At 33.2% G+C, this 20812-nt stretch overlaps 1 protein-coding gene across 1 annotated transcript in view; it reads right to left on the bottom strand.

Annotated features, from left to right (window-relative positions):
* Positions 1–20812, bottom strand: part of LOC129235267 (DNA excision repair protein ERCC-6-like) — a 206350-nt gene that overhangs the window by 100041 nt on the left and 85497 nt on the right. The window contains exon 9 of the mRNA XM_054868983.1: positions 20042–20207. Within this exon, the coding sequence (XP_054724958.1) occupies positions 20042–20207 (166 nt within the window). The remainder of the gene's footprint in view (positions 1–20041; positions 20208–20812) is intronic.

Here is a 20812-nt window from a genome sequence, read left to right as displayed (position 1 = left end):
AATAAAAATTGCATTAACTTAAAGCCAAGTAATTATAAATTCCTTATTTCAAATTTAAAAATAAATAAATTAGCTACTGTCAGGGGTCATTGTGACTCCATAAAAAAATACCTGAACTTTTTTTCCCCAAGAAGAAAAAGTGTATTGAAGGGCATATATATATACACATTACTTGCATGCACACATTATTTATATGCATAATTATTTGTTGGGGCTAAAACTCGAAGTTTTAATTGGACTTAATGTGTCTATGTGCATGGAAGGAATTAAATTCTTTTAATTTTTCTCATTAAAATTTTTCAAAGAATGTTTTATTTCCCTCCACTGTATCTGAATATTTAACCATTAATTACATTCATTTACTAAAAGAGCATAAAGAATTCAGAATTAAATAAGTATAGGGCAAAAGGGGCAGCATGCATTATGATCACTGTGCAATAGAGCTAGGCGATATGCGAATTTTAATACCACGATATATCGCTCTCCAAATATCGATATTTTCGATACATATAGGTCGTTAAATTTCAACATGTTATGGGGGGGGGACTGCAAAGACTATTACATAAGCATCTGCAACCGAGAAAAGCCATAGACCATCTTGGTGAATAGCTACAGCAAGGATTTTCATGTGTTTGTGTCGGGGGGAGGGGGGTGATTATGAGGCAGATTTTACCACAGAAACTTTTGGAGGAATTAATTTAGAAGAATTTAAGTCTTTTTATTAGTGGGTGGCAATTCTTGAGGGAAAAGGGGGCTTGGTAAAATTGAGGGGTGCCATCGCAGTCGGAGGGAGAATGGGCATCCCTAATTACATCATCTGCATATTAAGATATGCAACAGAGAAATGCTATTAGTCATCTTAAAAAGAAAATATTAAGGTGGAAAATATCAAGTAACCCTCCTTCCTCATCTTATCTAGCCTTTATTCCGTCTCCCACCCCAGATGTTCTTCGATAATTACCATAGAGCTTGCAAAACGTGACGGAAGCTTACGCTTTATACCAAACGAAACGTCTTCTATTTGGACTTTCGGCGTTTCATTAAACATCAACCAAAATTTTACAAAAGTGAGTTTTTCTGAAAATATAGGAGTTCCGGTATTTTCGAAGATGAAGATACCAGAAATCAAGATGAAAATACCGGAAATCCGGTAAAATACCGGAACACAATCACCCCTGTACTGTGCATTTATTTCTTTAAAGATTTAATGGCTGAATTTTGAATTCAGTTTTCAGCTGAAGACTAAACACTATAAGGAAGGCAGAAAAATATGTGAATGTATTCATTAACTTTCAACATTTTAATATTTTGCTTAAGCTTCTTTTCCAATTTTACCCTTTTTGAGAAATAACTTTTGAACTCAGCTTAAACCTGAGTTAGTGGATTTATTCTTTTTTTCTTTCATTTTTTTTCTCTTTTAATGCTAATCCATATTTTAAAAGGGTACGTTTTTACTGCAAATGAAGGACAATGCTAATATCTTTTATCCTTGTTTGATTTTTGCAGACCTGTAAACGGAAGAACCTCGAATCACGCTTGAACAACTGAAGTCTACTGTTAATAATGCTGTTACAATTCCTGTCAATTCTCGGTATAAATGATGAAATTCCTTATAAAAAGGTAAGATGACACAAGTTCTTCTTCAATACTTGTAAGACATAAATAAATAAAAATTTTACATTAAATCAGAACATGAACCTTCCCTATTTCATTGTTAGCACCTGCACCATCTTTGTATTCCTCCAGGATGAAAGGAGGAAAAAAACTGAAAAAGTTCAATGGAGGCATATTTGGGCAGTTGGAATACTTTTAGAAATGACCTGCACCATCTGTATCTTTGAAACACATTTTCTTTCATAGATAACAAAACTAAAACAAACTAGGCTTAGAGTATAAGAATAAATGTATTATTCAATTACAGATTGTTGAAACTCAACTAAGAAATTATGGCTGATTTACCAGTTTTAAATGTAATACGTATTTAATTAAGTATAAGTAATAATTTTGTACAATTTGCTGCATTGTACCATTTCTTGTAAGAGTGTTTATCTTCTATATATATAAAAATGAATGTTTGTCTGTATGTCATCGATGAACTCAAAAACTACCCGGCAGATTTGGCTGAAACTTTCACCGTTAGTTATTTTTGGTACTGGGAATGTTTATAGACCAGTTCGAAAAAAATCCGATTGATAGTTCCTTTTTTATTCCAATTTAAGTCATAATCCATTGGATAAATACGAATAAAATTATCGAATGCAGAAATTAATTCACGTGAAAGATCTCATTGATAAGAAGTCAGCTGTTGCAATTTTTCTTGAGTTTGAACAAATAAATTCTTTCTTTATTGTTTTATGACTTTTCATGCAACGCGGGGATTTAAAACTTTTTCTATTTGATATTTTTAGCGATTGATTGATTTTGCAAACTGCGCGAGTACAAAATTTGAGTACAGTCACGGCTTCACTTGATACCTCGACCGATTATTATGAAAATTGCTATATATATGTATTTTTCCACGGAGAAGGTGCATAATATGCTCATTGAAGCCACTTGCCACCAGGTGGCACTGCAGAGTAGCAACTTCTGCCCCGTTCAACCGATTGTCATGAAAATCAGTATAATGATATATTTTTTTGTTGGCGTAGCAACGCGCGTCGGGTACAGCTAGTTCCTAAATAAATCTACAGTTTGAAAAAGAGTCAACAATTTCTAACCTCTAAGTCCTTGAACGAAGGGTTAGGGGAGCCAGAGGTCAATCTTTGTTGCATCACACAATAGTGTCAACATTTCATATTTTTTAGAGAAAAATAATTTTTTTTCGTTAAAAACATTTCAGTTCAGAGTGAGAACATAAATTTTAAAATTAGGTCTGTTTGTAAAGTAAAGATTTACTACAGAGAAAAATCTAAACTTTCCTTATGTGGTAGGACGTACTTTTCACAGCAAGAATTGAAAATAAAGAAATATATTTGTATATAAACGATTGGTTATCTTTTTCCTTGCATTGGAACCCAAAATTTGTTTTTAAAAACTTCCTAATACGATTTCGGAATCAAAAGAACAAATTGCAACTGCCTCATTTAATCAGGAAATCTCAAAACCTTTAATAGGCTGTACAGCCTAAACCATTTGAGATTCACCATGAATATTTTTTACTTTCATAAATACACGAAAAAAAAGTAACCATGCCAAGTTTCAATAAATTCGAGACTGTGGGTGCTAAACCACGTTTCTTGATTGACTTTTGCATTTTTTCTAAAATAAATTAAAGAAATAAAAATAATATTGAAATGATGCATAAAATAAGCAGATATCAGGTAGCATATAGTAAAAAACTACCCAACATTAAAAATAATTGAAATACTTGCAGGACGCAAAAATATTGAAATCTCAAACGAGCATGCAACTTTCAGCCTAGCATGTATTTGATGTCGTTTGCATGATTCCAAAACATACGTTTTTGGCAGATATCGCAGAGGATGAAGATTAGGGGGGGGGGAGAATAAAAACTCAAAAGACTGAAAATTTAAAAAAATTATATTTTATTCGGATTTTTGAGAAAAATAAGGCCTGAAAGAGGCAAAAAAAAGGAGGAAAGATTTTAAAAGCCAACAGAAAAAGCTGGAATTCCGGCAACAGCTGGAAAAATCTCATCTCTGATTAAGTCAAAATAAAACTCTAGAGTCATTATTTTTGCGTGTTACCAGTAATTTTCTTGAAATTCAACCCTTTTTTTTCCTTGTTCATTTTAACTTAGCATAAAAATACACATATTATTTTGATAAATGCAGTATTTTAAAATTTAAAGTGCTAAAAACGTCTCCTTAAAATTTTAAAGAAGTTAATTACAAGCTTCAAAACGAACAGTGAGAGATTTCTCGTTAATAAAAATGCATGGACACCTCAAAATTTTCATGCTCATTTTGCAAACAAAATATCACAAATCCTTACAATTAAAAGTAAAAAAAAAGTAAAATTAAAAATGAAAATAAATTTCTCAAAATTGCTAAGTTACAACAATTGGTATTTGAATATCTAGCATTAATAAATTTGCAATTAGTTTAAGGGGAGTCAGTACCCCCTATACCATCTATTATTTGCACAGGTTCATGTACCTTTTTATGAAAATCTATTAAAGATACAATTATGAAAGCGTTTCTCTACCTTAAAAAGACTCTTTTCTCTACACTGAAGTAAACTTTTACAGAAAGAAAGCTTAATTTTTGTTAAAAATTTTCTAATGGGTAAGTGAGTCACTGTATTTTTTTCAAAAAATGCATTTTGCAACACAAAATCAGCTCTATGAAAAATATTTTTCGAATATGAGAAAAAATTTACTTCAGTATATGCAGTTAGATGTATGGAATAAGTGGTAAAATTTTCAAAGCCTAACACAATTTAGTTTCTGAGAAAAAGGAACTTGAATTTTAAAAATACCATTTCAAGATATTGCGATTTAAAGGGGAAAATCATACCTCATCAAAATAGGTTTTACATTTTTTAAAGCTTATTTTAACTTGCTTCTAATATGAGCACGATCAAGAAGTTTGTATCATTAAAAAGGTATTGAAATAGAGTTTCAAAATATATAAAAATCAAAAAATTCGAATTTTTGAAAGTATTTAGGGACTAACTTAGGGACTATTTACTGAATTTCATAGAACTATTTACTGACTCCCCTTAAGTCACTGCCAGAGTCACTTGAATACTGTTCATTTTCACTTTCATCCTTGCATTCAACTTTATTTTTACAACTGCCATGACATGCACAAGCATCTGAACAAAGTAGTTTGTCCCGTTTGCAAGAACATTTGCTTGAAATGCAAAAAGTCTTTTTGCATGAACAGGATACCCGTTTCAGCATATTTTTACTTTCTTCTATATCTAATATATAGAAGAAAGTATTGGATTCGTGCAAATTTTCGAATTTCGAATTTTGACAGATTCGTACGTTTTGAGGTGTGCTGAGTCCATTTCGACCATTTTTGGAAAATGTCTGTCTGTCTGTGTGTGTGTGTATGTGTGTGTGTATGTATGTATGTGTGTGTGTATGTATGTGTGTCACGTCTGTGTGTGACCAGTTTTTTGTGGCCGCTCTACAACAAAAACTACCGCATGAAATCGAACGAAATTTTGTACACATATGTGCCCCTATGTGAACTTGTGCCCATTAGTTTTTGGCGCGAATTCCTCCAAGGGGGGTGGAGCAATGGGACGTTTTTCGAGTTACGCGTGCTTGCTATTCCTCAGGAAGTAACTGGCGGAATCAAACAAAATTTGGTCCATATATTGCCAGTAACAGGAACAGGTGCTGATTCAATTTTGGTGTCAATAACTCAAACGGGGGTTGAGCTATAGAACGTTTTTTGTCGTCAATTGTGACTGCTGTATCTCAAGAAATAATGAACGGAATGAAAGAAAAATTTATCGGCAAGTAGCCCTTAGTGGGTATAAGAACTGATTTTATTTTTGTGTCAACAGCTAAAAAGGGGGGGTAGCGCAATCACCCGTTCTTTTTTTCCATTTTGAGTGCCCTATCTCAAGAAGTAATGCTACGTTCTGGTTGAAATTTGGAATATATGTGAATCCATATGTAAACAGGCTCTGGTTTAATTTTGACGCCGATCGCTCCAAGAGGTGTTGATTTTTTTTTTTTTTTTTGCGAATAAAAATATTTTTATTAATGCAACAATAAGAAAGATAAATCGTAATAGATTGTCGTCTGCGTATTTCTCGTGATTTTAATTGTATGGAAATGATAGGAAATATTATCTCAATGATTTAAAATTTTTAACTGTTGCCATCTTATGTTTGTTAACAAATAAAATATTTGTAATTAATTCAAGCAAGGCTTTTAAAATAACTTTCAATTTTCGCTCTTTGCTTTGCTTTTGCAATAATTCAGACATTGGGATGGTCGTCAAGTTTTTGCATGTGTAATTTTGTTTTTGTTAGGAATATTGCTTCCTCGTCAAGCATGGGGAGGGATCAGAAAAAGGAAAAATATAGAAGAAAGTTTCGTGATGGCCACAACATACTAGTTTGGTATGTACGGAAGCTAATGTCACTGTATAGTAATTGCTTCATTAACAACTACCCAACCATGTTCATCAGGAGATGGAGCTTCGATATTATTTTCTAAACATGCACGCTTGATAATTTGCTTGCTTTAGATGACAGAGAAATGCATCATAAGTAGGAGGTAACGAAGCTCCACTTTTATATATTTTGGTTTAAATATTGAGTATCACGCATCATTTACTTTATTATGCTTTTCTTGACCGTAACGTTCACAAACAAATGATTCGTATATAGGAAGGAATTTAGGATCAAGTTTCATAGAACCAAGTTTTTAGAAAGCCTTTACATAGGCATCATTGCTTTGTAGCATTTTCAAAGCTTTAATCTTCCCCTTTCCTTCCACTGCAAGTATTACATCCAGTGAAACAATGCAAGCCAACTAGTGCTTTTGCAAAATCTTCAAATTTTTGGGCTACAAGAGACGCATCAATTGAGGCAGTGAGAAGCAACAGGATTTAAGTGGCAAAATTTAAAATTTGCAGATAACTAGAACAAACAGTAGGAGAGAACCTCTCCCGTCTTGCGACAAGAGATAGTACTAGTCTTTGGTATCATATTCCAAAAGTGAAGACTGACAAAAGGAGAGGTCAAAACCATTTTATATATCAGTAATTTTTGCAGAACCAGCAATATACAATATATCTGACCCCCATAGCCAAAGAAAAATGCTTTGGAGTCATTTTTCTACCGTTTGAAGCAAAATATAGCATATCCTGGGCAATAGAAAGAATTTTTCTTTTCAATGATGAAGCAACACTTACTTCAGACTCAAATTCAACTTCACTGGATGAAATCCAACACCAAGCAATAAAACTAAAGAGCAAACTAGGCACAATGGACATTTTAATATTCAAACTTGATCAAAATTTTTTAGACCATTTCAAAACTTTTGTGTGACTCTACGCTGATAAAACATTGTAACGTTAACTAATTTTAAGAACTTTTCTTTGAAAAAGTATGAAAATTATTATCCTAGGAAATAGTGGTACAACTGTTTAGCTATTAAGTTGCTCTTTCATCTGTTGGAAAAATACATTATGTTTATTCTTGTTAAGTACTTAATATCTACAAACTTTTAAAATTAAAAAAAAATTGATTTACAGTCGTCCCTCACAATTTCGCGCTGCGACTTTCGCGGCTTCACTACATCGCAATTTTTTCTAAGGTTTTTTTTTCTTTTTTTTTCCAAATATAGTAATTAGCTTTTTTTATGCGCACGTGTAAACTTTTTTTCTACAAAAGAATAACAAAGTATATGTCTTTTAAGTAAGGTCTGAGGGGCTAGTTGTACTAGTAGAGGGTGTGGAGGTACAAAATCGCAGAAGAAAGTGTATGGAATCTGTTAGGCATAAGTGCCTGTTAATAACAACAGTAAATAATCCTATCTCATCACCTCACAACACCAATAGTAAAAGAATGTTTTCCCTTACTTATAATGTATTACCAATCATTCTGCATGACTGGGGTAAAAGAATCTTATCAGCACTCATTCACATTGGTCGAATCGACCGAATGTTTGTTTCACTTTCGTTCACCCTTGGCGGGAACTCCGTTGTGGATGACGTCATAGAAAGCTTCTAGAAAGAATCTGATGGCACGTGTGCTCAACGATAGCAGTGATGTGTCCGTTCACGTGACTCGGATATGCTAATGACCCGGGGGGATATTTAAACTGTTCGCGGCTTTAGTTCGCTCTCTCTTTGATCATCTCTCGTCGTGGTAGGCGGTCGCTCGTTCGGCATTCGAACTTGCTTGTTCGTGCCGTTTGCACTTTATTAGAAATGATGAGCTGGACTTAGCTTATTTCCCAATGGGTCTACTTCATCAAAGTTTTTAGTCAATAGTCATGCAGTTTGCGTTGCACTGTTAGTTATCTCATGCAGAAGTAGCATGTAAAGAGATTATGTTGTTAGTATTTATTTTTATCATTTACAGCGTGTTTTTATCTATTTATATTATCGTTTAAATAAACTTCATGAAAGTTAGAAATAGTTTGTCAAGTTCTTATTTCCGAACTCACTCTGCTAGTATCAAAGAAACATTGGGGAGATATTATTAGATTAGAAATTCTCCCCAACACGGGTTATGGGCCCAGTCCCTTTCCTGTGCAGACCTAGTGAAAATACTTTTGGATAAGACTAGGAAATGATAAAGAGTGTACATGCATCTGTAAAAAGGCGGGGTTGTACTGCTGCCAAAAGTACATGTACCGTTGGATGATGTACATTTCGATATTTTTTAGAAATTTTGAAAAATTTTTTTTGGAAGCTGCAAATTCGATGACCCATCTGAAGATGAAGTTATTGGAATGTTGAGATGGGGGGGCGACCAAGATAGAAGAGACTTAAAAGATTTTACCAAAATTCAAGAATACTAAAGTTTGAAAAAAAAAAGAAAAATGGCAAATTTCACGATTCAGATTGAAAAGCTCAACAACAAGAATTACCTCGAATGGTCGACGAATATGAAGTTCCTTCTCATGGAACGGAATGTTTGGGACATTACTAACGGAAAAGAGAAAGAACCAGTCATTAATGAGAAGACGAATGTAACAGAAAAAGATGTGAAGGAATTTATTGTGAGGAAGCGAACTGCAGTCTCTCTAATCTTCTTGAATATTGAACAAAATCTAAGAAAAATAGTTGAAACTATAGAAGATCCATGCGAATTTTGGAAGAAGCTAAAATTACATTTTTTTCCGGAGAATAGATGTATAAGTATGCAACTCTTCATTGAGCTGAATCAATGCAAGAAAGAGAATGGAGAAAAGATGAATTTATTCGCGGCGCGTCTGCAGAGAATTTTCGACAAAATCAAAGTTGCTTATCCGAATTTCCCGGAGGACTGTATTTCTTTTAAATTACTGCAAAGTTTACCGGAAACGTATGATCATCTAATTCAACAGATTTTGATGAGGAAAGATGAAGATTTTACATTCGAGAAAATCCTGGTTGATCTAATTATTGAAGAAAACCGTCAAGAAATGAAAGAAGAGAGGACAAATGAGATGCAGGTTTTCCAAGTTAAATCTAAAATTCGATGTTACAAGTGTCATGAAGATGGGCATATAAGAAGCAGATGCCCTTATGTCAAAAATGAAGACCGTCAAAGATTGACTTCACAAGAAAGAAATAAAAGGGGAAACCAGCACCAATCCCGGAAAGAATGGAGGGATGAAGGTACGAGTCCAAGGAGTAGAAATCGCCGATTGAGTTCTAGAAGGAAGTTCCAGGAGCGTCGCTGATCGCCTTCAAATAATAGATGTGAGTATCCTTTGTATTTCTTGTCGGAGGCAAATCTTAGTCAGACCCAAGATAAAGGGAATACATTTATTTTTGACACTGCCGCATCAAATCACTGTTGCTCAAATAAGAACTGGTTTAGGACATTTGAACCCCTAAATGATGTAAACATGGCTGTTGCCGTGAAAAAGCAAACTTTCCCGATTGAGGGAAAAGGGGAAATCAAAGTTAAGTTCGGTAAAAGAACTGTAATTCTCAAAGATGTAATGTATTCTCCCCGTTTGAGACGAAATATTTTGTCTGGCACCAAGTTTGACCAGGGTGGTGCAAAATTTAAAGGTGGGAGAGGTTTCGTGGAGGTATCCGACAAACAGGGATTAATTTTTAAAGCTGAACTCAATAATGGAGTTTATAATGTTAATTGTAAAAAGTTTAAAAATTCTCCTAGTTCTAGTCATGTAAATAAAGAACCTTCTGTAGAATGCTGTCAAAGTGACATTGAAACTTGGCATAAACGCTGTGGACACGTCAACACTGAAAGTATTCGTAAAACTAGTAATCTTTCAGCTGTTCGTGGCCTACCTAAGTTTAAACATGTTAAATTAAACTGTGATGTTTGCAAATTAGGAAAATTTAAGCGTGTTAGTTTCAAGTCAATTGATAGAGTAAGAAGTACCCAGCCATTGCAACTGTTGCATATGGATGTTTGGGGAAAATGTGAAGTAGAGGGTAGAAACGGAGAAAATTATTTTCTTTCTATTATTGATGACTATTCTAAAAGGTGTTCATTGTATCCTATTAAGTCAAAAAGTCAAGTTCCGGGAATTGTAAAACAACATATTCTGAGAGCCGAAAGATTTATCGGGAAAAAGGTTGTTAGTATCAGATCTGATAACGGGACGGAATTTGTAAATCAGGAACTAGACAGGTTTTGTCAGAATATGGGTATACATCATGAACTCACAAATGTGTACACACCAGAGCAAAATGGATTAATTGAAAATTTTAACCGTACAGTAACAAATAGTGCACGCGTTTTGTTAAAAGAAAGTGGTTTGCCAAACAATTTTTGGCCCGACGCGATGTTATATTTTGTATACACATGGAATAGGATTTGTCATTCAAGTCAAGAAAAGACTCCTTTTGAACTTTACGGGGGAAGAAAACCGTCTGTAAGACATTTAAAAGCATTCGGAACTACTTGTTTTGCCGGTATCCCACGACAATTAAGAAAGAAACTAGACCTAAAAGCCGAAAAAGGCGTTTTAATCGGATACGCGTTCAATCGTAAAGGATTTCGCTTTTATCTTCCAGACAAAGATAAAGTCATTGAAACAATCAACGTATCTTTCAAAGAGAATTCCTTCTTCAAGGACGAATTTACTTCCGAGCAGGAATCACGCGGAAAAGAAAATACCCTTTTCTGGCCTCTTTCGCCTCAGGCAGAAGATAAGAATTCTTCGGAAGAAAGCGGAGATTCGAATCGCTTCAGAGAATTAGATGTTGAAAGTAGCTCTGAAGGGGGGGCGGAAAGTTCAGACAGTGAGGGGGATGATTCTAGTCGCAAACCAATGCGGGAAGCTAGGTGGATTCGGAAATTTGTCCCTAGACCTGATGGTTCAAGAAACGACGTATATTATTTTGAAAAGGGGAATAGCAAAAGATTAAGATCGTTGAATGATGTTCAAAAATATTGTCTTCGTGAAAACATAGCATATGATCCGGAATTATTTAATTTTAAAGGCAATGATGATTTTCAGGGTGAAGTTTCAAATCAATCTAAAATTTTAACTCATGTTTCCTGACTAGACACAGAAATTCAAATCCCTAGAACATATAAACAGTCATTAAAATCTAATGAAAGGGGGGAATGGCAAAAATCAATGGAAATTGAAATAGGCACTATGCGTAATAGAAATGTTTGGAATTTAGTCAAATTACCGGAAAATGTTAATCCTATCGGATGTAGATGGGTTTATAATTTAAAGAAAGGGGAAAATGGTGAAGTTTATAAAAGTAGACTAGTCGCTCAGGGGACTAATGAAGTGAGGGGACTAGATTTTGATCTAACCTTCTGCCCAGTAGTCTGCTTTAGTACCATTCGCTTTTTCTTTTCTTTGTTGGTATCAAGAGAAAATTGGCTACATATCCAATGTGACGTTAAAAGTGCGTACCTATATGCTCCTATTGATGAAATAATATATATGAAGCAACCCCCAGGTTTTATTGAGAAGGGAAAAGAAAATTATGTGTGCAAATTGAATAAAGCTATATACGGCTTGCACCAAAGCGGTCGTCTGTGGTTTTATGAAATTGAAAATATATTGCTTAAAATTGGTTTTCATAAATTTTTATCATGTAATTGTGTTTATTATACTGATAATGTGATTTTACTCTTATATGTGGATGACATTGTGTTATTCAGTAAGAAGGACAGGGATATTAAAGATGCTTTGAATTTACTTCAAAAACATGTTGAAATTAAAATTTTAGGTAAAACTAAAAAGCTACTAGGTGTAGAATTTGAAAATGAAGGAAATGGCTTAAATTTACATCAAACTGAATACATTCGTGTAGTTTATGAAAGATTTAGTAAATTTAAAATTCCTATTTCTTCTTTACCTATTAGTAAAGGATGTGTTTATTCAAAGTTAAATTGTCCTACTACTCAAGCTGAGATTGACGAAATGTCAAAATATCCATACAAGAGTTTATTAGGGTGTTTATCATTTATTTCTAGTAGAACACGTCCTGATATATCATATGCTGTTAACATTTTCAGCCAATTTCAAAGTAACCCAGGAATTGTACACTGGGATGGATTGTTGAAATTACTAGGATATGTTTTCCATACTAAAGATTTAAAATTAAACCTAAAATTAGAAAATGTTCAACTTATAACTTTTTCGGATGCTGATTTCGCCACAAATAAAGATGATAGAACCTCATTAGGCGGTCAACTTGTTTTACTTGATAAAGCTCCAATTGAATGGCGCACGTTCAAAGAACGAAGCGTTAGCCTTTCAACGATGGAAGCTGAATTTATTGCCATGACCGAATGTGCAAAAGAGCTCATGTGGTTTGATCGTATAATTGACGAATGCATCAAAATAAAAAATTGTTAAAAGTTGTAAAATTAAATCTATTTTGTATGTGGATAATCAGGCTACGTTAGATTTTGTTAAATCGCCTATCGAAAATCATCGTAGTAAACACATTGATATCAAATTGTTTTTCATTCGGGACTTAGTTCATAAAAATATTTTTAACGTGAGATATGTCAAAAGCAAAGATAACATGTCGGACATATTCACGAAACCTCTCACCCGATTAGAAATTCAAAGATTTATTGAAAATTTTTTTTGTACAAATATAATATAATTTAGAAACATTTTTTTAGAAATTTTTGAAAATTGTTTAATGTACTTTGAATTTTTCTTCTTTGCATCATGTTTTGTGTTTTTGCAAGTTCTAACAATTTAATTGCCCACCTGAATGTTTCGGTGGCTTTTTCTCCCTATCAACCGGGTTGCGAACAGCTTTTTGTTACGTCTCGTTAAAAGTGAAAATGTAATTGTCAGAGTCTTCCCGGGAGTTAGGATAGAGAGAGTTTATTGTTGCATGAAGGTCTATCGCGGGTGTATTTGTTTTTCATTTTGTGAGACCCTATTTTGGAATATTGGAAACACCACTAGTTCCCGTTAGAATTTGTAATTTTCCTTCATTAAATATATTATGGTGTAAAAATGTTATAAAAAAAAAAAAAATTTTTTTGAATTAGTAAAAATGAAATTTTAATCAGTTAAAATTATCAGACAGTCTTTAAGTATAGAAGGGAAGCATTTTTTTGGTAAAGATTTTTAGTGATCTATTTGTAAATGAAATGATTTAGTGAGAAATGGATAGTTAGTAAAAGAGCTTATTTACATTTCGTCATAAATATTTCTCAATATATGCTTATACTATACTATTTTCAAGACTGTGATATTTTATATGCTGATTCGAACAGTTACTGTGGGTTTTTGTTTTATATTTCAGATTAATCTACTGTCATTGTTATAAATAAAACCGGAAAAATGATTGAAAAAAATTATAAAGGACTTTGATCAAGAATTTGTTTTCGAACTTTTGGTGAAATTTCGTGGAAAACGTACTATGAGTTACGACGTACGAGAGAGTACGAAAGAAAAAAAAAAAGGACATTTCAAGATGATTGTTCTTTGAACTTTTGAATTTTTTTTCAGCAAAGTGCATTGTATGTTGTTTTTCTCAAATCTTGAGATTCTAGATCTATATTGGAAGTTCGTAATATAGAGTCAAGTTTATATTTTAAAAATTGTTTATTGTTTTTCTCATATAATTATTAATATGTGGAAATTGTGTTAATGTCTAAATGAAAGTTAAAATTTTTTTGAATGTTTTCATTGTGAGATGATGAGAGGGGGGGCCTTGTTAGGCATAAGTGCCTGTTAATAACAACAGTAAATAATCCTATCTCATCACCTCACAACACCAATAGTAAAAGAATGTTTTTCCTTACTTATAATGTATTACCAATCATTCTGCATGACTGGGGTAAGAGAATCTTATCAGCACTCATTCACATTGGTCGAATCGACCGAATGTTTGTTTCACTTTCGTTCACCCTTGGCGGGAACTCCGTTGTGGATGACGTCATAGAAAGCTTCTAGAAAGAATCTGATGGCACGTGTGCTCAACGATAGCAGTGATGTGTCCGTTCACGTGACTCGGATATGCTAATGACCCGGGGGGATATTTAAACTGTTCGCGGCTTTAGTTCGCTCTCTCTTTGATCATCTCTCGTCGTGGTAGGCGGTCGCTCGTTCGGCATTCGAACTTGCTTGTTCGTGCCGTTTGCACTTTATTAGAAATGATGAGCTGGACTTAGCTTATTTCCCAATGGGTCTACTTCATCAAAGTTTTTAGTCAATAGTCATGCAGTTTGCGTTGCACTGTTAGTTATCTCATGCAGAAGTAGCATGTAAAGAGATTATGTTGTTAGTATTTATTTTTATCATTTACAGCGTGTTTTTATCTATTTATATTATCGTTTAAATAAACTTCATGAAAGTTAGAAATAGTTTGTCAAGTTCTTATTTCCGAACTCACTCTGCTAGTATCAAAGAAACATTGGGGAGATATTATTAGATTAGAAATTCTCCCCAACAGAATCGCTATCTCATTTAACCGTTAAGCACTAACTGGAAAGTATAAATCACTGTATTATTACTAGGGGATAAATACATCTGTAAATGGTGTTCAAAAATGCACTAGCTTTTTAAGTGTTGTATATGTAAATGTAGAGGAAGAACGAAGGCTCCTACGGTCACTAACGGGCAATTGATTCATCATCGAACAAGTTGAGGTTTTTTCATAGACTAGTAGTAGTGAATAAGAACTGCGTGTGTGTGTAGTTTATTTCTCAATAATTAACAATGTGATATCTATTGCGTCTAACATACCTAATTTTCTCATATTTTGTGCAATGTATTAAGTCATACAAATGTAATAGTGGCTAAGGGTGCTGTTTTATGTCTAGGAGGCTCTAACTATGATAAAAACCTATTTAAATTGCTGTAAGTAAGTTTTATGCGCTGTAATTAGAAAAATATATACAGAATCCTACTTCACGGAAATTCAGTTATCACGGTAAAGTCTGGAACGAATTAACCGCGATAAACAAGGGTTGACTGTAAATGAAAAGTTTTTTTTTAATCCAAAAAATTCAACTTTGCCAACTACACGTTACATCTTTATATATTAATAGACGAGCCGTTTTGTTTCGGTACCGATTTCTCCTCTGTTTGTGAACCGATTTCCTTCATTCTTTTTTTGTTCAGTTGCTATTGCGGAGTTTAAGTGTCATAAATAAAAAACATTGAAATCGAACGCTAATTAACGGAGATATTAATAAAAAAACTCATTTTCGTCCTAAATGGCTCTTTCTACGCGAACGGATAGTCCAATTTTTTCAAATTTGATATGGTTGGGAAGGTCGTTAAAAAACACTTCTAACGAAAAAATTGTCAGAGCGCTCAAGGTTCAATAACCTAAATCCACTAGAAAAAAAGTTATAAGCGTGTTTTAGTTAGAGAAACTCAAAAATTTTAATTTTATCTCTTTTCCATTGTTGAAATTCATTGTTGGAAGCGTGAAACATTTAGTTTTAATTCATTCTTTAAACCGCTTTTTCTACACGAAAAATGCATTTTAATGCTTCAAGCTTGGTATTTGGTTGGAAAGCTCGTGAAAAATACTTTGAAACACGGTTCTACCCGGTTTACCGAGCGAAAACGCCAACCCGCTAGAAGCGCTACAAAAAGCGATAGAAGCAATTAAAAGTTGGTGACAATTTATTTTCATTTGCTTTTTCATGCGACATAGTTAGCATGAGAAATTGCTGGATAATATTGTGGTGTTGCCAATTCTCGCTTGAGCGTAAAAAAAGGAAATACTTGCATTTGTTTTTTATATTGAGGATTTTTGGGTAACTATGGGCATTTAAAATATTTTTACTTTGATTATGTTTTTGCGATCTTAATATTTAAATAAATTATTTTACGGAGTGAGGGACGACTTTCAGTTCCACCTCCCAATAAAACCTGCACCTGTCAAGGTGAAACTTTTGATAAAATTGGTGTATTATTACGACGTCCAGTGCTTTCGCATGGACTATTATACGTTCCCGTGAGTAGAGTTCGTTCATTTGACTGTTGGAAATTTTATATTAAACAGCAAGATCATGCCTATTTTCACCAAAAATATTGTTTGTACAGAAGTTTTTCGTATTAAGGGAAATTTGCGGCATCATTTCATTGAGAACGACTTCCATAATTGTGAAATTGACGAACTTTATCCATTTTGGCACCAATGCCAGGGTGAGAAATATTTTTCTTTTGCATTCGTAAAAAACGAGTACAGAAATGTCTATTTGCAAGCTACTGACTACGAATGAAGTTCCTCTTTAAGATGGGGTTCATTAAATTGTAACTATTCGTGACAAGGTGGAGGAAATAAATGACAAGAGGAACATACAATGGGGAGAATGGGACATCAAGCTTTTTTTTTTTTTTTTGATAAGAGCGTTTACGAAAAACAGTGTGATATGTGGCAAAGGGAAGAGGGGTTATTGTGAAGTGTGAAACTTTGTGACAAAGGGGAGAGAGATCAAAAATTTTGAAAAGTGCATTTTTCAGTTTCCTTAAACAGTAAACAAATCACAAACACGATTTTTTCTAAAAAATACACTATTATTGCGACGTTCAGTGTTTTTGAATGGACAATTTTTAATGTAGCAAGTAGGATTCGTTCATTTGACTGATTGGAATTTAATAATTCTAATGACAGAGGTCAAGCAACTTACTTAATAATATTAAACTTATTAAAAGAAGCATTGTTCATGCAAAAGTTTTACGCATAATCTGAGTTTTGCAGGATCATTTCATTTGGGAAGATTTCGATATTTGTTAAATTAACGGGCGCTCTTCATCTATTGGCGTCAAATTTTTGGCACCAATTGCAGCTCGAACAACAAGCTTTTTTTAATAGAAACGTTTACGAGAAACAGCGTCACATGTGACAAAGGGAAGAGGGGGTATAGTTAAGTGCAAAACATTGTGACATACGGGGGGGGGGGGAGAGGGTCGAATATGTTTAAAAGTGTGACATCAGTTATGCACTGCCCTTAAGCATTAACAAATCACAATGTCGACCTTTTTTAAAAATTGTACTATTATTACGACGCCCAGTGTTTTTGAATGGACAGTTATATGTTGACACAAGTAGAGTTCTTTCATTTGATACTTGGAAATTTATATTTCTAATGACGAAGAAGCAACTTACTCAATAATAGAAGACGTTTCATATGTAACATTGTTCACACAGAAGTTTTACGTATAAATTGAGTTTTCATGCTTCATTTCATACGGGAAGATTTCGAAAATTGGATAATAGGTGATTTTTATCCATTGGCGATATTTTTTTTTTTGTTTCCAATGCCAGTGCGAAAAATGTTTTTCCTTTGCATACGTAACAAAAAGTAGAGAAATATTTATTTGCAAAGGGTTAGCACAAAGCAACATGGTATCCAAAATAAATTATTCAAGTCAGCAATTTGTGGACCACACCAATTTCTCAATGGGGTTGTTTCCTTCAATCAAAAGTACTACTTTTAATCACTAAAATAGATAGTCAGAAAAAACTTTTGTTTTCTCAACAGTTGTTTTTTTAAAACTTTTTTGAATGTCCGATTTTGGAAATAAGGCGTGGTCTTTATAACGTTATAAGTGATGTACTTTGGCGCGTGACTCCATTGCCCCGCTAAATATTTACGGTTTGCTCTCAACCAAGTTTTCAGGTTATGATAATTTGCGCTGTGCACTAATGGCATCAGTGAGTGGCATTTTATCGCTGTTGATGCTAAAAAATTAATTTCACTCTGCGCACCCATTAAAATAGTTGTTTAAAAATATTAAATTTTTTCAAATTTTTAAAAAAATAGTTAAAACTTTTGTTTTAAGCATCCTCTTTCAGTAAAAAATACTTTGAAAATTTCGGAAACGACCCCATGACCGAAATATCCCCTTTTATCCATTTATTTTGAGATTAACAGATACAAAGCAAAATTGGAATAAATTATTGCTATGGTATTGTGTGTCCGTATAAAAATTGTATGTTTTCAGATATGCAGTAAACATGAGTAAGAGTTGAAATAAAAATGTTGGAAATAGTTAAATTCATACAAGTTTTCTGAAATATAATATTCATTTATGAATATGGTTGAATTTTGACCACTGGGCGAACACTAGTATGTATTAAAACACGTAAAGAAGTTGAAACAAAAATAATTTCAGCAATCGATTCTGTACTTCTGACATTCAACACCTCTTCAGAAGGCATAGTAAGCATCATAACTGCTAAAAATCTTACACCCATATTGGATGCAAAGAAATCGCAATTTTCAAAGTGAACGCCTTAAAGTATAAAGAATGGCACATAAAAGAACTTATTTATGTAAATAATTTTAGAATTGCATTTTGGAGCTCTACAATAAACATATTATTAATAACATTGACGTAATTGAAGCAAAAATAAAATTAAACCAACGATTTAGATTTTAACTTTTTGACTCTCAAAAAGGACATAGAATTTGGCTTGAAATTTTCAACCATGTGATTTTCATATGAATAAAAAGAGATTTCATTTATTTGTAATCCAAAAAAGCATAATAAACATCAAAAACAAAAATTCGATTCTCATATTGGATGCTTTAATCAAAATGCTTTAATCAAAGAGATAGCTTTAATCAAAATGAAATCATCAAAAGTCTAAAAACGGCAAATAAAAGTATTGAATCAAAAAAAAAAAAAAAAACTTTAGAATGGTACTTTAACAAGTCTACAAGATGTTATATTATTAATAATTATCGACATAATCACAAGAAATTTGGTGAAAAAATGTCGGATGTGCAAAAGTAAATAGTCTGGTAAAATTCGGTAAAATTCTGGTAAAATTTGGTAGAACATAATCACTTGTATCAGATTGGAAATAGCAGAAAATCTTTAAAAGCATGCAGAATAAAAAAATAAGGAGTTTGTAAGGAGATATAAGCAAAATTCAGGAGTTTTAAGGGCCCTTATTTTCTTTTCTTAAAAAGCAGGAATTTGTAAGGTTGCGTACGAACCCTGAAATACATGTGCGTGAAAATGTCGATGAGTGTTTTAGTCTTGGTTCGCCCACTTGATTAGTGTTATCATTCTGGTTTAATAGTCTTCTGATTCGATTTGTTTTGTCAGTAAAGCGCATGTTACATCGCTTATGGTAACCAAAAACAGTACCTGATGCTTTTACATTCATTCCATTTAAAGTTTGCGCTATATTTTTTCGTTAATTTTAGCAAAACTTTTGGTGGAAAAAGGGATTAATTTTCCCTCTTTGTCTTCAATCACATGAATACAACATTGCTTCATGGGCGACGCCATATTGTTTATAAAAAACTACTCTGAATTAAAAGTGAACATGTTATAAAACAAACTTTTTAGTTCAATTTCGATGAAATATGTTCAATATAACAGTAAAAAAAAATACATCCTTTCCCTATACTTAAATCGAAGTTAGCTATTAATTTTTATCCATTAAGATAAAATAAGCACAGAGCAAATGTTGACGGAATATATTATTATTAGTGATTTTTTTTTTTTTTTATTTTGACGTTTTTCGCTTTCTGATTGCAAAAAAAAATGTGCAAGTCTTAAGGTGGGAACATTGGATTTTCTAATTAATGACACTTATTTTATGGCAAATACAAAAATTCAAGTAGTTACAAGATATGGTAAACGACTTGACACAATACAGATTTCGTCCTGCGGTCTAAGAGGGCGACAGAAAGGTGAGTAAATACATATCTTATTCACTAATAGGTAGTATTAGCATTTAATTTATTTCAGCAATGCAGTCATTTTCAATTTTCTCCAGGTAGTAAAAACTTAATATTTCTTAGGATATCAACTATTATTGATGTGGAAAACATGTTAATTTACATTAAGACAAATTTATTTCACAATATACAGCAAAAAGATCAATTATAATAAAATTAAAAAGTTACTGCACACAAAATCTTAATTCAAAACACACGGAGAATTTGAATAAAAATTTCACAAGAACATATAAAATACGCAAATGAAATAAGAGCCTACCCATACGAATCTGGAACCATCTAACTCTGTTAATAGAGGAATATTGCTAACAACCATCCCATAGCTAGTCAGTAATACATGGCCTCGCCGTTGAACTTTTGAGAGATTTCGCTCCTTCTCTTTCTTAGAGCTACCATGGAAGCAATGTACCATGATACCTGGACACCTAAAAAGTTTTTAGAAAACAAGTAAAAATAAACAAAAACATATACCAATGTCAAAAATACTACTACATACAAACAAAACAGGATCCTTAAAAAAAAGACACATAAAGAAACGTAGCTGAAATTCTACGAAGTTATGGCAATACTTGTTTTGCTATATGAATCAGAGACTAGGACCCTAAAAAACCAAGACTTAAATAGATTCTACACATCAGAAATGAGATATCTCCAATCAATAAAGGGACGCACAATTTCTGGAAAAATACGCAATTAAGATATTGGAAAAGAATTAGGGATATTTAGCTTATGTGATAGATTGAAGAAATACCACACCAAGTGGAAAAGTCACGTACAGCGCATGCCCAGTACAACACCCCTGGGGCTGCCCTCATTTATGCTCCTAGGTGCAGAACAGACCGTGGCAGATCTAAAAAAAGGTGTTTGGATCAATGAGGCTGGAACAGGCATCTTGTATACTTAAAAACTGAGTGCATGTACTTATGTATCTTTGTATGTATGTCCGAGTTACTCCTCCCGAGCGCCAGTGAAATGACCATCAATCCAGGTATCGATAGATTCGTAATTTTCCCGCCTTTATGTTTGGTTA

Source organism: Uloborus diversus, chromosome 1 (genome assembly GCF_026930045.1).
Source record: "Uloborus diversus isolate 005 chromosome 1, Udiv.v.3.1, whole genome shotgun sequence".
Taxonomy (NCBI): Eukaryota; Metazoa; Arthropoda; class Arachnida; order Araneae; family Uloboridae; genus Uloborus; species Uloborus diversus.
This window is presented reverse-complemented; position numbering and strand designations above follow the sequence as displayed.